This window comes from Sorex araneus, chromosome 9 (assembly GCF_027595985.1).
Source record: "Sorex araneus isolate mSorAra2 chromosome 9, mSorAra2.pri, whole genome shotgun sequence".
NCBI classification, from domain to species: domain Eukaryota; kingdom Metazoa; phylum Chordata; class Mammalia; order Eulipotyphla; family Soricidae; genus Sorex; species Sorex araneus.
The window spans coordinates 34,177,569-34,195,927 of NC_073310.1; the positions used below are offsets into that span (position 1 = coordinate 34,177,569).

Genomic DNA, 18,359 nt, shown 5'->3' on the forward strand with positions numbered 1-18,359 from the left:
AAGACTTAGGATAAAGATACAGACCTTGATCCACCTGCCTGCCATGACATTTCCTTTGGTCACACAAACCAGATAAGAGCATTTGCCTCAGGCTGGAGTGATAGCACAGCGGGTTGGGCATTTGCCTTGCACACGGCCAACCTGGGTTCAATTCCCAGCATCCCAGACGGTCCCCTGAGCACTGCCAGCAGTAATTCCTGAGTGCATAAGCCAGGAGTAACCCCTCTGCATCTCCAGGTGTGACCCAAAAAGAGGAAATTTAAAAAAAAAAAAAAAAAAAAGAACATTTGCCAGGAGACTGTCAAACTGCCAAGTTGATTCTCAAGTCAACAGGTTTAGAATCTAGTAGATACACGAATGCTCCCCATACTATACCTCACCATCAGTAAACAGACATCATGAACACATTTTGTGCTGCTTCTTTACTAACTAGCATGCAAGTATAAATTAATCCAATTTCATTAGCTCATAATCCTACCAACAGTATTTTTTCAGCTAGGTTTGAGAAATGTTTAATAAGAGGGTTGACTTTTTTGGTTCCTTATCTATTTCTAGACAATACAAATATTAAATCTCTACTTTCCAACTCTTAATTATGGAATTCTAAAGATGTGTAATTTATGAAGCATTGTTCCTATTTATAAGGAGCTATCAACAAATTATCTATTTCCAATTTGTCCCCTGATACAATTACTGAGATAGAAATATATAAGAGATGTTTCCAAACATAACAGAAATGCTGCGGGTTTTTTGTTTTTTTTTTTTTTGCTTTTTTTTTGGGTCACACCTGGCAATGCACAGGGGTTACTCCTGGCTCTGCACTCAGGAATTACCCCTGGCCGTGCTCAGGGGACCATATGGGATGCTGGGATTTGAACCCGGGTCGGCCGCGTGCAAGGCAAACGCCCAACCCCCTGTGCTATCTCTCCAGCCCCGAAATGCTGCGGTTTTAAAACAAACCAAAAACATACTCCAATAAAAGTTCTCATATTACTTTTAAAGTCAGTAACACTGAACAAATGTTACTTTGGAGGGCCTGAGAGAGAGAGATAGCACAGCTCCATGCACACTGCTGGCCCAGAGTTTCATCCCCTGCATCCCCTATGGTCCCCCGAGCACCGCCAGGACTGATTCCTGAGTGCAGAGCAAGGAGTAACCCTTGAGCACCGCCCGGTATGACCCCCAAAAAGCAAAACCACCACCACCAACAAAACCCAAACCAAATGTTACTTTTAGCTTACAATTATGTTTCTGTTATCAGTCTTTAAACTTTTAAAATTGCAACTAAATGTTAAAATATACTGTATACACATGGTACTTTTCTTAAGGCTATAAAAATTTAAGTCTCTCATTAAACTTACTTCTGGGAGAGAGCTGTGCTAGAATGCATGCTTTTCATGTAAGAGGACCTGGATTCAATCCCCAAACACAAGCAGCAAACCCCCACTCCCACCCCAGTACAGAGCCAGGACTTAGCCCCATGAGCATCTCCAGGTGTGCCCCCCAAAACAAGAATAACTTACTTGCTCTTTATTTGGAAGAAAACACTGGTGGGAAATCCAAGCAAAGTGAGCTAGTTTTAGTTTATCTTCCCAGGAAGTTGACTTGCTTTTAAGTTTAAGGGAAATGCCAGAATAAACAGCAGCCATTGTCACACTTTATCTGTAAGTTGAAACAATTAAAAAATATTATACTAAGATCAAACTCAATGTGTACCAGAAAATGGATATTATGTATCTTAATGTCTACATAATAAACATTGTGTTATATTCCCTTAAGGGCGGATAAGATAGTTAAAAGATGCAGCACAAATGCTTTGCATTGCCAGAGACCCATGTTGAATCTCTAATACTACATGGTCCTCAAGATCTAGCCTAAATCCCTAAGAATCTAGCCAGAGTGGTCCATAAGCACTGGCAGATGTGCCCTATAAATAAGAAACTGTATATGGATATACATGCATATATATTTCTTTAAAACAAATTAAGTGAAATAAAATATATAAACAGAATTGTTAGGCAATAAGCCATGCATAAATGCTAGCACATGAATTCTCTAGGGCAAATTTAGGCAAAATCTAGGCTGAAGACGGATTACACACATTTATGTGCAAATATTCTTGCTATAATCACACATCATATTCCCAGAAGCTAGAATCCAGTAATTAACTGGGCAAAACCCAAACTATTTAATTACTAAAGAAAGGAGATTCATTCAAAAATAATTTTGACTGGAAAAGAGCTATAAGTCTGCACAACTCATTTGGCATTACGTGGGATGGGAGGGAAGTGCAGCAGGGAAGGCACTTGCCTAGCAAGCAGCCAATTAGGGTTCAGTCCCTACAACCATATTCAATCCTCTGAGCCCCACCAGGAGTAAGCCCTGAGTGCTAAAGGGTGTAGCACTGCGGCACTGTTGTCCCATTGTTTATCAATTTGCTCGAGCGGGCACCAGTAACGTCTCCATTGAGACTTGTTGTTACTTTTTTTGGCACATAGAATACGCCATGGCTGGAGCGACAGCACAGCGGTTGGGCGTTTGCCTTTCACGAGGCCGACCTGAGTTTGATTCCTCCGCCCCTCTCGGAGAGCCTGCCAAGCTATCGAGAGTATCTCGCCCATTCGGCAGAGCCTGGCAAGCTACCCGTGCATATTGGATATTGGATATGCCAAAAACAGTAACAATAAGTCTCTCAATGAGAGACATTACTGGTGCCCACTCGGACAAATTGATGAGCAATGGGATGACAGTGACAGAATACGTTACAGGTAGCTTGCCAGGCTCTGCCATGCCGGCGAGATAACTCTCGGTAGCTTGCCAGGCTCTCTGAGAGGGACGAAGGAATCACACGGGTCAGCCGCATGCAAGGCAAAAGTCCTACCAGCTGTGATAAAGGGTGTAGCCCAAAAACTAAAGACAAAGTAACGAAGTTTACTTTGATTTATGTATTAAAACCAGTTACACTAAACAATTCAATATTTAGCAAAAGCAACACTTGGGGCTGGAGTGACAGCACAGCAGGTAGGGCGTTTGCCTTGCACATGGCCAACCCGGGTTCGATTCCCAGCATCTCATATGGTCCCTGAGCACTGCCAGGAGTAATTCCTGAGTGCAGAGTCAGGAGTAACCTCTGAGCATCACCGGGTGTGACCCAAAAAGCAATATTTTTCCAAGTAAAAAAATAATTGGGGCCAAGTGGGCCAGCAGGTAAGGCACTTGCCTCAAACTCATGTTTGAGCCATGCATCCCATAAAGCCTGGTCCCCCCAAGCACCACCAAAGAGCAATTCCTATAAAAGTGGGGGGAAAAAAAAGTAATTCCTAAGTGCAGAGCTAGGAATAACCCCTGAGCATCGCTGGGGGGTACTGTCTCCCCCCACCCCCCACCAAACACCAGATTTTTACAAATATTGGGGCTAGAGAAAGCATACTGCAGGTAGGGCACTTGCCTTAAATGTGGCCAACTGGGTTCCAGGTGTAAGCCCTGAGTACAGTCAGGTATGCCCCCCCAATAAAAATAACACAATATAAATCAGTTATCAACAGAACTATTACTACTGGGGTAGAAAACGTGAAGTAGAGAAGGTGCTTGCCATGAACACAGCTGACCCAGACTGAATCCCCAGCACCATACCTGGTGCCTATTCAGGAGTACTCCAGCGAGGGCGGCACAAACCCCGCCCCCTCCAAAAAAGTAACTTTCCACTGCAACATTAGAGGTCTGCATAAATTTACAAATCCTCCCTTCCAAAAAGATACAAAGTGTTTACATAATAAAGGTAATAAAATAGAACATAAATTCAGGAACAAGGAAAAAAGTGAACATACCAACAACTACCTACAATTTAAATAAAACTGAGATCAACATAGCTTACGTTTCCTAGAAGTCACAGTAAAAGGGGGAAACATCCAGCTAAATTCATTATAAAAAAAAAAAAAAAGCTCTGTTCTACACAAGAAATTTTTTTCTATTTTAAACTAAAATGACTGGGAGCTGGAGAGAGCCCAGCGGGTAGGGTGGCTGACTGGCATGCTCTGAGAGATCTCTGGAATCCATAAGGTCCCCTGGGCACCGACAGGAGTGATTCCTGTGTACGGAGCCAGGAGTAACCCCTGAGCATCACCAGGTGTGCACCCCCCCCAAAAAAAAACAAATGAAACTGAAATGACTATAAATAAAAACAAAATAAGACCCCCCCCAAATACAAAACGAGCACCGCAACCTGTAACCTGTCAAACAGCTTTGGTTTGACAGCTTAACTATCAACCCAAAATATTTTGCAGTACTGATGGCACAATATGTATATTTTTTAACTTGTGGGGCCTAAAATCCCACAGACGTCTTTCTGAAGGTATTTTCAATATACAACAAATGAGTGAACAGTGGAGAGGACACTTAATTCAACCCCGTGGCCTTCAATCTATTACAGAAAACAGGAACGGTTACCACTTTTCCTATCTGTCAAAACTCTCGGTACCTTTCCAACAACTTAATTCCTACCAAGGGACAGCTACAAGTTCTTTAATAGGAGTTTGCAGGATTGTCTGCTGCAAAGACTGCTCACAGATCCTACCTGTCTCTGCCAGCGTTCCGTTACCTCTGGTCTCCACGGATCTTAGGAAGGAAGGACCAGGGGAAAAGTCCAAAGTAGATCACAATGCTGCTCTTACGCGGTGGTCGAAAGCTCATGGTCTCCTTCTCGATCCTGCAGAGCAGATGAAACCAAGTAACAAGAATCTGAAGTGTGCAATTGGGTGGGAAAGGAGAGGCAATCACAAGAGCGAGCCCAGGCTGCTCTAAGCCGGTGGAAGAGTCGTTACCAGGTAAGAAGCTCACCTAGGAAACAACACTTGGAGGGACGGCGTGCGCGACAGAGCGCCGGCCCCGGGGGTGGATGCTCAGTCCCTGGACCGGGCAGTTCAAGACTCACCTACGGTGCCGGAGTGATAGCACAGGGGGGTAGGGCGTTTGCTAGATTCCCGGCATCCCATATGGTCCCCGTGTACCACCAAGCGTAATTTTGAGTGCAGAGCCAGGAGTAACCCAGAAAGCACCGCCGGGTGTGACCCAAAAAGCAGAAAAAGAAGAAAAAAAGGAGGGAGGTGGGAAAGGACTCACCTGTAGGCCGTCCTCGGGTGAAGCTGTCACCCCAAGCCCCCTGGCCCGGGGATGAACAGTGGCAGCTCCCAGGCTGTGACGCTCCCTGCAAGCCCCAGTCCCGGAGCGACAGCGGAGGTAGGGAGCGCGGAGGGCGGCCAGCCGGGGCTCCCCAGCGGCCCCACCACGTGGACCCGGCTCCCGGGCCCCTTCCGCCCGACGCAACCGGCGCGGCGGGGCGGGGCGGCACGCACGCCAGGCATCGCCAGCAGAACGCCGAGGCGCCTCGCCCATTGGTGGAGACGGTTGCGCGTTGGAGGCCCGAGCGGCCCGGCCCGCTCCGTGTCAGTCAGTCATGGAGCAGCCGCCCAGAGCCGCCGCCGCGGGGGCGGCGGGGCGCGGGGCGCGGGGGCCCGGCTGAGCCGGCAGTCCGAGCTCGACCCTGCGGCAGAGACGACGGAGGCGGAAGCGACCGGATCACGGAGGGGGGCCGCGGCGGGGGGAGCCGGAGCCGCCTGGGATGTTCAGTGAGCGCGGGGCGCGCGGGCAGGGAGGGACGGAGGAGGGGTCGGGGGAAGGAGGGGGGGGGTCGCGAGCCTAACGCGCGCGGGCGTGCGGGCGGGGGCCGGGGAGCGCGGCGCGGGCTGCATCTCTGCGGCGCGCTGCGAGGCCTAGGCGGGGCGCGCGCCCGCAGCTCCCGCCGGCGGGGCGGTGGGGGCGGGGCGCGCGGGCGGGGCTGCCTGTGCGCGGGCGCGGCGGCCGCGCCTCCGCCCTCGGCCTCCCAGTCCCGGGCGGCCGCCGGCGGCGTGGCCTCCAGTGGGCAGCCACACCTGGAGGAGCTCTCTGCATTCCTCTTCGGGGGTGGATCCTCCCGGCCGGCTTTCAGGGTCCCCGCCGGGAAAGGGGGTCCTGAGCGCTGGACAGCCCGCCGGGAGCCTCGGTCCAGTTCTCTATCATTTAATGAAAAGGGAACTGTCTCTGGGCGAGTCCAAGATTAAGCCTCGCACATGGTGATTGTGGGTGGAGGGGCGTGAAATTGACCTCTCCGTGGGACGCAGGAGCGCCAGAGTTCAGGCTAGTTGTTGCTAGAGAATCCGAGGTTTCCTTTGAGATGAACTCTTGACAGGTTTATGTGCCTGGGCCACCCGAGGAATGCTCCCTGCCTTTAAAAATGTGTAATGCGTAAGATAAAGCCTTGCTCGTGAGTGGCTTGATGGTTAGAAATAGTGGTGTCATTTTAGACTTGGCGGAAGTAGAGTACAGGAAAGCTGTGTGCAGTTCTCTCATCAGTTGTGAAAGTGTCGTTATAATGCGGATCTCGCAGCGTGTGTGGTTCTAGGATCTAAAGGTAAGGTAAGTCTCCCCGTCCCGTGAGTCCTTTAGTCGTAAATGATCCAAACTCTGACCTTGCAGATAAAGATCTTGGAATGGTAACTCCCCACTTACAAGTAGCTGGATGTCTTTTCGGGAGGAACTGGAAAAGCTGAATTTGCCTTCTGTTAGATGATACAGGTGTGTGTGTCTGTGTGTGTGTGTGTGTATGGTATACCTGAGTTGTAAGGGTGAGGGACACAGATATGTGTGTGTGTGTGTGTGTGTGTGTGTGTGTGGTGTATACCTGAGTTGTGGGGGTGAGGGACACACAGCAGCCATTCACTGGTACAATGCTTGAAAGTGAGCTGGAAGGGGAAATTGTATCATATATTCAAACTCAGAGAAAAGTAGTAGTAGTAGCAGGTAGGGCTTTGTGCCCAGACCGGGTTGAGACCATGAACTCTCTGTGTAACTCCTTTGAGCCGTCTTTTCCTCTTTGATGAAATGGGAGGCCTAGGATTTTGTGCTAAATGTGAAACATACTAACTTTAATTTTTTTTAGTTACATTCTTATTGCCTTAAAAATCAGAGATAAACTGAAAAACCAAAAGGAGGGCTAGTTTGCCTTGAGCATTCTTTTTTGTGATCTACATCAAATCAGTGCATTTTGAAATAGTTGTTCCTGCTTCTGCATGTGATTGCTTACTTGTGCTTCTGTCACCGTGAAACTAGGTGAAGACCTAAATTAACTGCTCGGCAAATGTTTGGGGGGAGGTGTGTTTTTCCAGGGATGTCCTTCATAACACCTGTGAAGGATGTCTTTGGAAACGGAGGTGCCGTTTTATATTGAGTCATTTTAGCTGGAAGTCCTAGGGAAACTTAAATTCACCTCATTCAGTGGAAAAATACTAAGAGCCACATTTTCAACCTGTCTTTATGTGACAACTTCTCAGGTAATAATTCCTAATCATTGTCTCAAGCAGCATCTTGTAAACGTTCACAATTTTGTCCCCACAAGGCTCTGAGCTACAAGAGTATGCAGCCCAGGTGACCTGAGTTCCTGTCCCAACACTTGAACCTTATACTCATAGTCTGACAACTTTGGACCTCAGCTTTGCCATCTAAAAAAATATTAAGACTAACTCATAAAGGAGATCTTTGTGAAGCTCTTAACGTTGTGTTTTGTGTATTTTTTAGTGTTGGATGATGGTATATTCTTTGTGTTAGGTGTGGGTGGTGGAAACAGATAAACAGGGTGGCAAATACCATGATCAAGTTTTGTGAATAGAAGGCTTCATAATTGAGACTGAAGTCCCACTGTGAGGGTCTGTAGTTACTGGGCTCTTGGGAGGGGTATTGATCTGTGCTGCTGCCTGATTTAACCTAATCTCCTGAGGTGAGAAGGTGGAGTGGTTAGAGAAACCAGGTGTTAGAAAAATAATGTATTGAGTGTTTTAAACCCACACTTTGGAGACAACAGAAAGTTTTTTAAATGAACAAAGATGTCATCAAATTCACTTTTTACAAATATTGTGTCCGCAGTAGTGTGGAGCTGGATCGAATCGGAGGAAGACCCATCTAATAATACCCATCCTGGCATCTTTGTATTTGTTTTTAACTTCAAAAACAAAAGCAAAGCTTGACAGAAACAAGCTTTTAAACCCGTACCTGGAACCTTAGAGAGCTCCTGGGGAAGACATGACGAGACCCACAAATTGTTTGCAGGAGGCTTCTCTCTTTAGGAAAAAACAAACTATTTTCAAGGGCAGCTGTAATGTAGGTAGGGCACTTGCCTTCCACATGGTCGACCCAGGTTTAATCCTCAGCATCCTATTTGTGTCCCCCAACCCCTGCCAGGAGTAAGCTGTGAGTACCACCGGGTGTGGCCCCCAAACCAAAAACAAAACAGACAAAAAAGTTTTCGAGGGAGGAAGCATATTTGGCAGTCATGTAAGATTTTGTGGGGAATGACTATTAGATTTAGCGAGGATTGTGGAATCTCAAGTATCAGTTAAGAAAAAGAAAAAGCTGGGGCTGGAGCAATAGCACAGTGGGTAGGGCATTTGCCTTGCACGTGGTCAACCCAGGTTCGATTCCCAGCATCCCATATGGTCCCCCAAGCATTGCCAGTAGTAGTTTTTGAGTGCAGAGCTAGGAGTAAGCCCTGGGCATTGCTAGGTGTGACCGGAAAATAAAAAAAATAAAAAAATAAAAATAAAAAAAAAAGCAGAGGCAGCTGACTGTGTGAGCAGACTGAGCCAGTTTGGAATGGTTGTGGCGGGAAGCTGGAAAGATAGAAAGTAGTCAATGAGAAAATATTTTTGGAACATCATGGAGGTTTTGGTTGATACTGAAGAAAATCTGTTTTTAGTTTCATTCCTTTTCTCCCCTATACTCTCCAGGTTCTATTCTGCATCCTAAGTCCCTAGCAATGGGCCTTATTTATATGCCGCCATTTTTTAGCTCACTGTGGAAAAGAGCATGACTTCTAGTTCAAGTGTATTCACATCAGTATGTGTCTGAGCAAAAATTAATTAATAATACTTGAATAACTTAAACTGAAAATATTACGGCTATTTCTTTTTCATCTGTGATTTCTATTTTCACGAAGCTAATTGAATGTGCTTTATCATGATTGATGCAAAAGCCAGAGTTTTAGATACCATTTACAATGATCTTTTGGTAGATAATTTTGCCACTTATATGTTCAGTAAGTGGGTATTTTTAGTAACTACTAGTCACTTCATGTGACATCTCATTTAAGAGAAATACACAGTAATTTTTATCTGTTTTTAAGCCTAAATTTATAATTAGAAAAATACATTTAGTTGAGAAAAAAAAAAACCAACACAATGTACTCCGTTTACTTGGTTAGGGAATTGTTTGAATAAGGAGGATGATAGGTTAGGATGAAGTCTGTTAACTATTAAAGACATTTACTCCATTGCAGACACATATTATCATCATCAGAGGCTTCCAAAGTTCCATGTACCTTTGGTACCATGTATCCCCACCACCACCACCCACCACCACCACCTTTTTGTTTGTTTTTATATGGGTGCCACACCTCGTGGTTCCCAATCTTCAGACTCTGCTCACAATTCTCTTAGTGGGGCTCCAAGGTTAGCCGGGTACTCAGGCTCTATCTTCCCCATATTTCTGAGGTTAAATGTTAGAGTATGACTGTATTCTTTTTCCTGTAGATTTGTTACTTTGAAACAAGAACAAATCACATCCTCATTTTAGGAAGCAAATTTGTTGAAATTCAGTTGTTGCCAGTTTAACACTTGGCAACTGTTACTGTGTTAGAAATAGATACATGTTATATATTGTATCAGTTTCCTTGTTAATTTCCAGAACTACTTATAGAACGTGAAAGAAAAATATGTGATCTGTTTTTACCTCTAAAAGTTATATTGGACTGGGGTCTGGAGCGATAGCACAACGGGAAGGGCATTTGCCTTGCATGCAGCCAAGCCGGGTTCGATTCCCAGCATCCCATATGATCCCCTGAGCACCACCAGGAGTAATTCCTGAGTGCAAGAGCCAGGAGTACCCCTGTGCATCACCAGGTGTGACCCAAAAAGCAAAAAAAAAAAAAAAAAAAAGAGAGAGAGAGAGAGAGAAAGAGCAAAAAAATAAGATAAAGTTATATTAGGACTGGAAAGTGACTCAAAGGGGTGGAATACCCAAAAAAAAAAAAAAAAAAAAAGGGGGTGGAATACCCCTCTTCCCCCCTGCCTTAGTTACCTCAGGGCAAAGCTGGAAGTAGCAGCCCCCCTCCTCCCCCAGCAAATATCACTGGGTATGCCCCAACAACAAACTCCAAAGCTACGTAAATTGAAAATTATGAGGAATCCTGAAATTTTAACAAAGATATAATTATATTCCAACTCCGTTGAGATTTTGAAGATTTTGTGTTTATAGGAAAAGTTAAGCAGGCAACTGAACATCAGCATTAGTCTGAGTCTCTCAAAAGACAGGTCTAGTTTAAGGTTATTTTCAATGTCCATTTATAGATATTAGTATTATCGAGATCTTAGGAAGAGGAAACTGATTTTCCTGCAGAACTTTGTTAATTATTTCGCTTGAAATATGTGTATGTATTGGGATCAAGCCTAATGAAACCATTGTCTGGGTGTTTCCATTGGATGTGATTGTTAAAAGAGTTAAAGCCTGCTTTCCTAACCTTGAGATCCTTGGCCCCTAGTTAGCTAACTGTCCATGTTCAGAGAAGATTCCCTGTTGTCATAAATTGTTGATTATATTTAGATAATCTGCCCATTGGGTGCGTCTAGATTGAATCAGTATGGACAGCGTGTTTCTAGCAATCCAGAACACAGTCTGTATTTACTATCGTGTGCTCTCATTATTTTCTGTTTGCTCTTTTACAGCTTTCTTTAACCTTCCTCGGACATGCTATATACATTGTCCCACCTTGACAGCACTGCGATATTCAAGTTTTATGTCATTTTCCATATCTTTTTGCATACAAATTTTCTTATTAGAGAAGTGATAAGAAACATCTGGTTTAGAAATGGCTGAAGTTGGTAGACACCTGCATTTCCATAGCAGTAGAAAATCTGAAAAAGTTTCAGTCTCAGTTAAAAGATGAGAAAGTTACTTATTTAGAAGAGTTTCTAGAGGAGCTTCTGAAGTTAGATTATAAGCAGCTTTAGTGTCATCTTTGCTAGGGTTCCCAAATTTATTGGCCTTCAGCCCCCTTTTAAGAAAAAGCATCACTTAGCACCCCACTCCCTCAAGAAATAGGCCTTCTCTAAGCCAGCAAATAACATCCCCTAGTTGCACTAAGAACTTCCATCCCCTCTATCATTTCAGCACCCAGTTTTGGCAGGGGGAAGGTAATCAGATTGACTGGTGTAACTTCAGGCCAGACTGGGTAAGGACAGTGCTGTCACATCTTTGTATGCATTTAAAATATTTCATGTATAAAACAGTAATATTATTACTATTGTTTAGTCCATCGATTTCTTTTCGCTTTAAATTTAATACTGAATTAGTATCTCTAAGGCTAAAATTATTTATACACACTCAGGAAATTCTCATGTTTAAAGCCAGGTTAGAGAACCATAGACAATCACTTGATTACAACAACAATAAAGTAATGCTTATTAGTAACACAAAAATGACATTTTTATTGATGAGAAGAAGCAGCTTTCTAATAGTCCATCTGTAGACTATATCACTAACGAAAGCCAAGCTTTTCAGCACCATTTAGTAGGTCCTCTTTACCTATTTTACACTCATTACTCATCTCTGGTAACCACAGTTGTGTTAGAATCTAAGGGTTTGGTTTTGGCTTTTCACTGTTTATTTGTTTAGCTTTCCTTATCATCCACATGAATGAAAGCATCTATGGAACTGTTTCTTTTCATGTGACTTATTTAAATACAATGCTCTCCCTTGGGCCAGGTAGGGCAGGGCATTTGCCTTGCATACAACCTACCCAGGTTTGATCCCTGGCATCGTGTGTGTGTGTGTGGGGGGGGGGGGGCAGCGATAGCATAGCCGGTAGGGTGTTTGCCTTGCATGCGGCTGACCCGGGTTCAATTCCCAGCATCCCATATGGTCCCCTGAGCACGGCCAGGAGTAATCCCTGAGCGTAGAGCCAGGAGTAACCCCTGTGCATTGCCAGGTGTGACCCAAAAAGCAAAAAAATAAAAAATATAATAAAAATTTTTAAAAATGTATAGTGCACTCTCTTTTTTTAAATAATGATACACATTTGTATAGCTTAGTATTTGGTTATTACTATTTATGTTTTCATTGCCATACTTACTGGTTATTTTGTTCTCTCTCTCTTTTATTTTCTTTTTCAATGTTTCTTTGAGGGTTTTTTTGTTTGGTTGGTAGGTTTGTTTTTAAGGCCACACCCCCGGTGCTAAAGGCTTACTCCTGCACTGGGATCACTCCTGGCATGGCTCAAGGGGACCGTCTGGTGTGCTGGGGATCAGCCTGTACTTGACAGGCAAAGTGAAACCCTTATCCTCTGTACACTTTCTCTGGCCCCTCCTTTGAGGTTTGATGCCCTTTTTTAGTGATGAATTTAAGTCCCTTTTTTATTTCCTTATTTTCTCTTGTGTATTTTCTGTAATGCTTTTTTGTAGTCACAGATGGAACAGGGGGTAGATAAAACTTTGTGTGTATAGTGTTCTATCTCACATTTGATCACATCCCAAACTTTACATTTTTGCTCTTTCACCACTTTGTTTTTGATCTCTGATTTCACATCCTCAGTTCAAAGTAACTGATCTTCTCCAGTGAAATATATTTTTAATATATGGCTTCTGGATATTAGAGCTATTTCTTTTTAGTGTAGAAAAAGTCTCATTAACATTTCTCATAAGATCAATTTAATATTTATGATTAAATTCCTCTGGCTTTTATTTATCTAGAAAACTCTTAGTCTCTCGCTTAATTCTTAATGTTAACCCTGCCAAATACGGCATTCTTGGTAGAAGAATTTGTTTCCTTTAAGCATGTCTGAAAGGAAGTATATCTTGTCACTCTCTGTCTGGTCACTAAAATTTCTGTTGAAAAATACGGTCTTAGACCAGTGAGATAGCATAGCAAGTAGGATGCTTGCCTAGCATGAGGCCTACCCATACTCAGTTCCTGGGACCTCACATGGTCCCCCTAACACGGTCAGAAGAATTCCTGAGCACAGAACCAGGAGTAAACCCTGAGAACAACTGGATCTGCCCTCCTCCCCCCCCAAAAAAAAAGAAAAATATGGTCTCAATAGTGTTTTTCCCTGTTATTTTTATGTAACAATTTTTCCCCTGTAACTTGTAAGATTCTCTTTTTATTTTTTTAAAACTTTTGCCATTTTATTTCATTTGGCAGGGAGGTGGGGGGAGGGGCTGGTCACACCTGGTGGTGCTCAGGGTTACTCCTGACTCGACTCAGGGATCACTCCTGGCATGGCCTGGTGGACCATATGGTGTGATGGCTCTCGGACCAGGTCTGGTACATTCAAGGCAAGTGGCCTACCCACTGTATATCTCTCTGGCCCCTAACTTTTGCTATTTTAATATACCTTTGTGTGTCTCTTTATTTGGAACTCTTTGGGCTTCCTGAACCTGAAGGCCTTTTTCTGTTTCCAGATTAGGAAAGTTTTCTATCAGTGTTTCCTCCAACTTTTCTGCCTAAATCTCGCTCTTCTTCATTGCATATAATAAGAATATTATTCTTTTAGTATCCAAAAGCCTTCAAGGTACTTCTTAGTTTTGTTTTGTTTTGTTTTGTCATTTTACCACTGGGATCCAGCTCTATTGCTTTGTCTTTTAACTGGCTTGTCTACCTTTTTTCCTTCAGCCCTTAGTATGTTGAATCGTTTTCACTCAAATACAGAATAGCATTTTGCTGCTCTGTAGCTTCCTTTTGTTGGGGGGACTTGGGGGGACTGGGAGGTTTGGAGCTTCCCAAGGCTCTCTGAGAGAGCCGCTTGGCCACTTCCAGGGATACAGCCAGGTAGCCCGGGCAGTTCAGTGCTAGAGCCCAAGGATACAGAGGCTGCTTGGTCCATGTGGCATCAGGGTTTGAACTCACTTCCCATGTACCCGCTGGTTGCTGGACTATCTCTGCATCCCCCTTTTTTCATTTCTCTAAAATTCTATATAATTTATTCTCCCAACATCAATTACCATTTTTATAACCATTTTCATAACCATTACTTTGAACTCACATTTTTGTCCTGCTCTTCGGGGACTTGTTCCGCATAATTCTCTATGTCTACCTCTGTCTATTGTGCAACTCTGCTACCTTTCCTGGTCTTGAGTGATTGCCCATGGGTGGGTTATGTCCCCTGTATTTCAGAAGCAGTAGTTTCTAGTGCCTGAATTAGCAGCTTTTGTTTTGTTCTTAGTCTTGCTAGGCTGCTTCATGTGGTTGAGCTCAGTGAACACATGTAACCGAGTAGGCAGTGTGTGCTTCTGGCCTGGCTACTGCTGCTTACTGGCTAGCTGACGCTGCTAGACATGATTCGGGCCCAACACTGGGCATCTGTTGGACTTGAGAGATAAATGCTTATAGCAGATAATCCCACTCTCAAAGCCTTGCACCAGGAATTTTAAAATCTTAATTAGGAAATTATTTAAATCAAGGCAAGAGAGATAGTACAGCACGTTAAGTGTTTGCTTTGCACACAGCTGATGTGGCATCCCATATGGTTCCCCAGCACTGCCAGGTATAACCCAGAAAGAGGAAGGGAGGGAGGGAGGGAGGAAAGAGGAAGAAAGTAAGAAAGTTGTCTAATTTAAAATATTGTGAAAAACTGCTACTATGTCATGTCATAATCAAGTGAGACAAATCCCATAATGAAAAGATGGTTTGGATTGGGAGTAAATGTGTTAGCTTTATTGTATCACTGAAATTCAACCAGATCCAGTACCCATTTGTCTGTATTTTAATAGACCACCCCTGAAGGTGCAAGGGATCAAACTCAGTGCTTGCACCTGCTAGGCATGTGCTCTACTGCTTGAGCTATTTCCCCAACTCCTGTGCCCATCTTTTTGTTTTGTTTTTTTCTTTGTTTGTTTTTGGACTATACCTTGTGGTGCTCACTACTTACTGGCTTTTCACTTAGGAATCTCTCCTGGAGGTGTTCATATGGGGTGCTGGAGATCAAACACATGTCAGTGCATACAAGGCAATACCCTATCCACAGTGCATACCTTACCCACTGTACTATCACTCTGGCCTGCCCATCCTCTTAAACAAATAATTGTATTTTCTTGGTAATCCAGAAATAAAATGCACATACAATTTAATTTTTAGACACAGGAAATCTAAAATATGATGTCCTTACACATTATGTTTATATACAGATAATATGTTTTTAATATATGAGTCTTCAGCCTTCACTGTTTGCTTTGATGTATGACTTTTAGGATATTAAAAGGTGGATATTTATTGGGTTATTCACTGTGCATCTTCATACACTAAAATTGCAGCTAGAAAATATCCCAAGTTCTGTCATTGGCACTGCATTCCCCAACCCCCGCACCCAGAATCACCAGGTATAGTACTGGTGACTCTCACACAGCTGGGCCTGAGCAGCATCTGGGAAACCCCTTATAAAAACATAAAATTTCAGGTGTATATATGTATATATATGTATATGTATATATGTATATATATACACATATAGTACAAATAAACTTTTAAAAAAAGAATTTAAAGGAGGGGCTAGAGTGATAGTACAGCAAGTACTTGTCTTGCATTTGACCAGCCCAGGTTCGATCCCCATGTTCCATTATAGCCCCCCAGCCCCCTGCCAGGAGTGATCCCTGAGCACAGAGCAAGAAATAAGCCCTGAGTACAGCCAGTTGTAACCCAAAAACAAACTAAAGATTAAATCTTGTCATGTTCACAATATGGATGGGGTTGAAGGATGTTATACTAAGCAAGATTAGTTATAAAGAGAAACAAATGTCAAGTGATTTCATTCATAAGTAGAATAAAAAGTAGGTAAGGGAACATAAAAACCAATCCATGCTTATCCTAGGATCTGCATCACAGAATTGAAGTTCTGTGTGAGTCCTAAGTAAATCCCCAGTACCACGTGGTGTGACCCCCACAGCAGCAACAACAACAGAAATGTTAAAGAGGCTGGGAGGTAACTGTAGGATGAGAATGCATGCTTTGCATATGAGATACTGAGGTTCAGGTCCCAACACCACATCATCCCCAAGTACTGTCAGTAATGACTGCTAAGCAATCTGCTGTGAGTGGCCCAAAACTAAAAAAAAAAAATGTTTGATAGGGGCCAGAGTGATAATACAACAGATAGGGTGTTTGCCTTGCACTGTATCTGACCCGGGGTTGATCCCCAGCATCCTATACGGTTCCCTGAGCACCACCAGGAATAACTCCTGAGCAGCGACAGGAGTAACCCCCTAAGCAATGCTTGGTATGACCCCAAAAGCAAAAAAAAAAAAAAAAAAAAGTTTTATGACATAAAGAAATCCTAAGGTTATAAGTATGTGGAGCATGTGTGAAGCCGTAAATTCAATCTAGAACAGCATGACACAGTGACACTGGAGGCCCCAGCACTGCAGGGCTTGAGCACATTAATGCCGGGGAGAGGTTTTTGAGCCGCTCCCAACTGCATTCGGGGCTTATTACTCCTGGTTCTGCACTCAGGGATCATTCCTGGCCATACTAGTGTAGAACACCAGCGATTGAACGTTGGTCAAAACAGGTGCCCTAACCACTGCATTCCAGCCCTGACGATGGACCAAGTATTGCCAGCAGGGGCCTGCAGGACCCCTAGCACCACAGGCAGCTCCCTCAGAAGTGTTTGGGTTTAACTGGGGGGGAGGGTTTATCCAAGTGTTATTCATAAACGAAAGTTGGGGAGGGCTACCTATTTTCAGTCAATTGGGTTGACTGTCCATTGTGAGGGCACATGGGCGGGACGCTGCTCTAATAGTCTCCTGGGCTGCTCCTGGGGATGCTGCTTGCTTTGTCTGTGTGATGTCCTCATTCAGTTTGGGATTCCCCCAGACTATCAAATAGTTCTACAACCTGCATCCTGTGGTTCCCCCCCAAAAGGTCATGAAACGAGTGCGCACCGAGCAGATTCAGATGGCAGTGTCCTGCTACCTCAAACGCCGGCAATACGTGGACTCGGACGGTCCCTTCAAGCAAGGACTGCGGCTTTCACAGACTGCTGAAGAGATGGCAGCCAATCTCACAGGTACTAGGGGAGCAAACTAGAGCAGCAAAGCTTGGGTTAACAGCCAAAGAGATTTCTCCTCCTCCTCTTCTGGTGGTCACTCAGTAGAGAGCAAACTACTCAGCACCTCAGAGGCAGCACCCAGTGAGTGTAGGCCACAGAGGTTGCTAACTGTTCGTCAGAGCAATGCCATAATCTAAAGTCACTTCTTAATGCTTCCTGCTTTGGGAATTCTTCCTCAGAATTCTAAATTATTTTGGAGACTGGAGTGGTAGTACAGCAGGTAGGGCATTTGCTTTGCGTTCAGCTGACACAACCACAGTCCCGGGCATCCCATATTGTCCCTTAAGCCTGTCAGGAGTGATCCCTGAGCACAGAGCCAGGAGTAAGCCCTGAACACTGCTGGGTATGGCCCAAGAACAAAAACAGCAAAGGAGAATTCATAAAAAATAAATAACATAATTCTAAATTTTTTTATCCATAACGGTGCTATATGCAAATTGTTTTCTTCCTACAGGACCTGTGGGGCAGATGGGACTAATTCTGTTATTAGGAAATAGAAGCAAGAATTATTAGATGGGTTTCTGGAGCTTCATTATTTGCTATCTTGGTTTACATATCATGGCTTATTTGGAGCATGGCTTTTGTTTCTGGAAAACCACCAAGAAATGTGAGAAATGTAAAATATGGTAGCCATTAGAATTGTTCTGCATCTTGGTTGCATTGGTGTTGTGTAATCTGAACATCTGTATACCAGATACTGAAAAGTTGTAGAGACAACTAAGGTTTGATCCTTGCTCTGAGGAGCTTAACATTATAGTCAGGAAGTAAGGCAGGTTAAACCAGAGATTATGGAAGGGCATAATGTAAATATGTGAAGTGGGGGGACCTTGAATTCTATTAAAAACAGAGAAGAAAATCACCTGGAGGTCAAGTAAGTCTCCCTAAAAGGTCTTATGGTTCCAGCTCTATAGTCAGAATTTCGTAAACCGAATGCGCTGAGTTTCAAAAAGGATGTACATGAAGGCAGTGTGGAGAAAGATATCTAAGTTATCAAATGTGAGTTGTAGAAAGATCACTCAGGTGTTGTGTTTATTGAGAAAGGCCCAGATTTAAACTAGGAAAACTAGTTTGGAGGCCTTAGTGTGTTCCAGTGAGAAGTGAAGGTGACCCAAATTGAGGAAATGAGAGGAGAAGGTACATTTTAGGAAGTTCATAGGACTTCGTTACTAATTAACTCAAGATG

At 43.8% G+C, this 18,359-nt stretch overlaps 2 protein-coding genes across 4 annotated transcripts in view; one reads left to right on the top strand and one right to left on the bottom strand.

The window, feature by feature from the left end:
• The window catches only part of URB2 (URB2 ribosome biogenesis homolog), a 34,607-nt gene extending 29,293 nt beyond the window's left edge, over positions 1-5,314 (bottom strand). The window contains exons 1-3 of one of the 2 annotated variants that reach the window (XM_055146715.1): positions 5,119-5,303; positions 4,574-4,705; positions 1,524-1,662 (exon numbers count right to left, since the gene is read on the bottom strand). In XM_055146715.1, coding sequence (XP_055002690.1) covers positions 1,524-1,649 — 126 coding nt within the window. In that variant the 5' untranslated portion in view covers positions 1,650-1,662; positions 4,574-4,705; positions 5,119-5,303. Of the gene's footprint in view, positions 1-1,523; positions 1,663-4,573; positions 4,706-5,118 lie in introns of both variants that reach the window. The other variant, XM_055146716.1, reaches the window with a different exon arrangement.
• A 122-nt stretch (positions 5,315-5,436) lies between these two features.
• TAF5L (TATA-box binding protein associated factor 5 like) overlaps positions 5,437-18,359 on the top strand; it is a 39,817-nt gene continuing 26,894 nt past the window's right edge. Inside the window, exons 1-2 of one of the 2 annotated variants that reach the window (XM_055146717.1) lie at positions 5,437-5,624; positions 16,990-17,134. In XM_055146717.1, the coding sequence (XP_055002692.1) occupies positions 16,993-17,134 (142 nt within the window). In that variant the 5' untranslated portion in view covers positions 5,437-5,624; positions 16,990-16,992. Of the gene's footprint in view, positions 5,625-5,883; positions 6,451-16,989; positions 17,135-18,359 lie in introns of those variants that run through there. The other variant, XM_055146718.1, reaches the window with a different exon arrangement.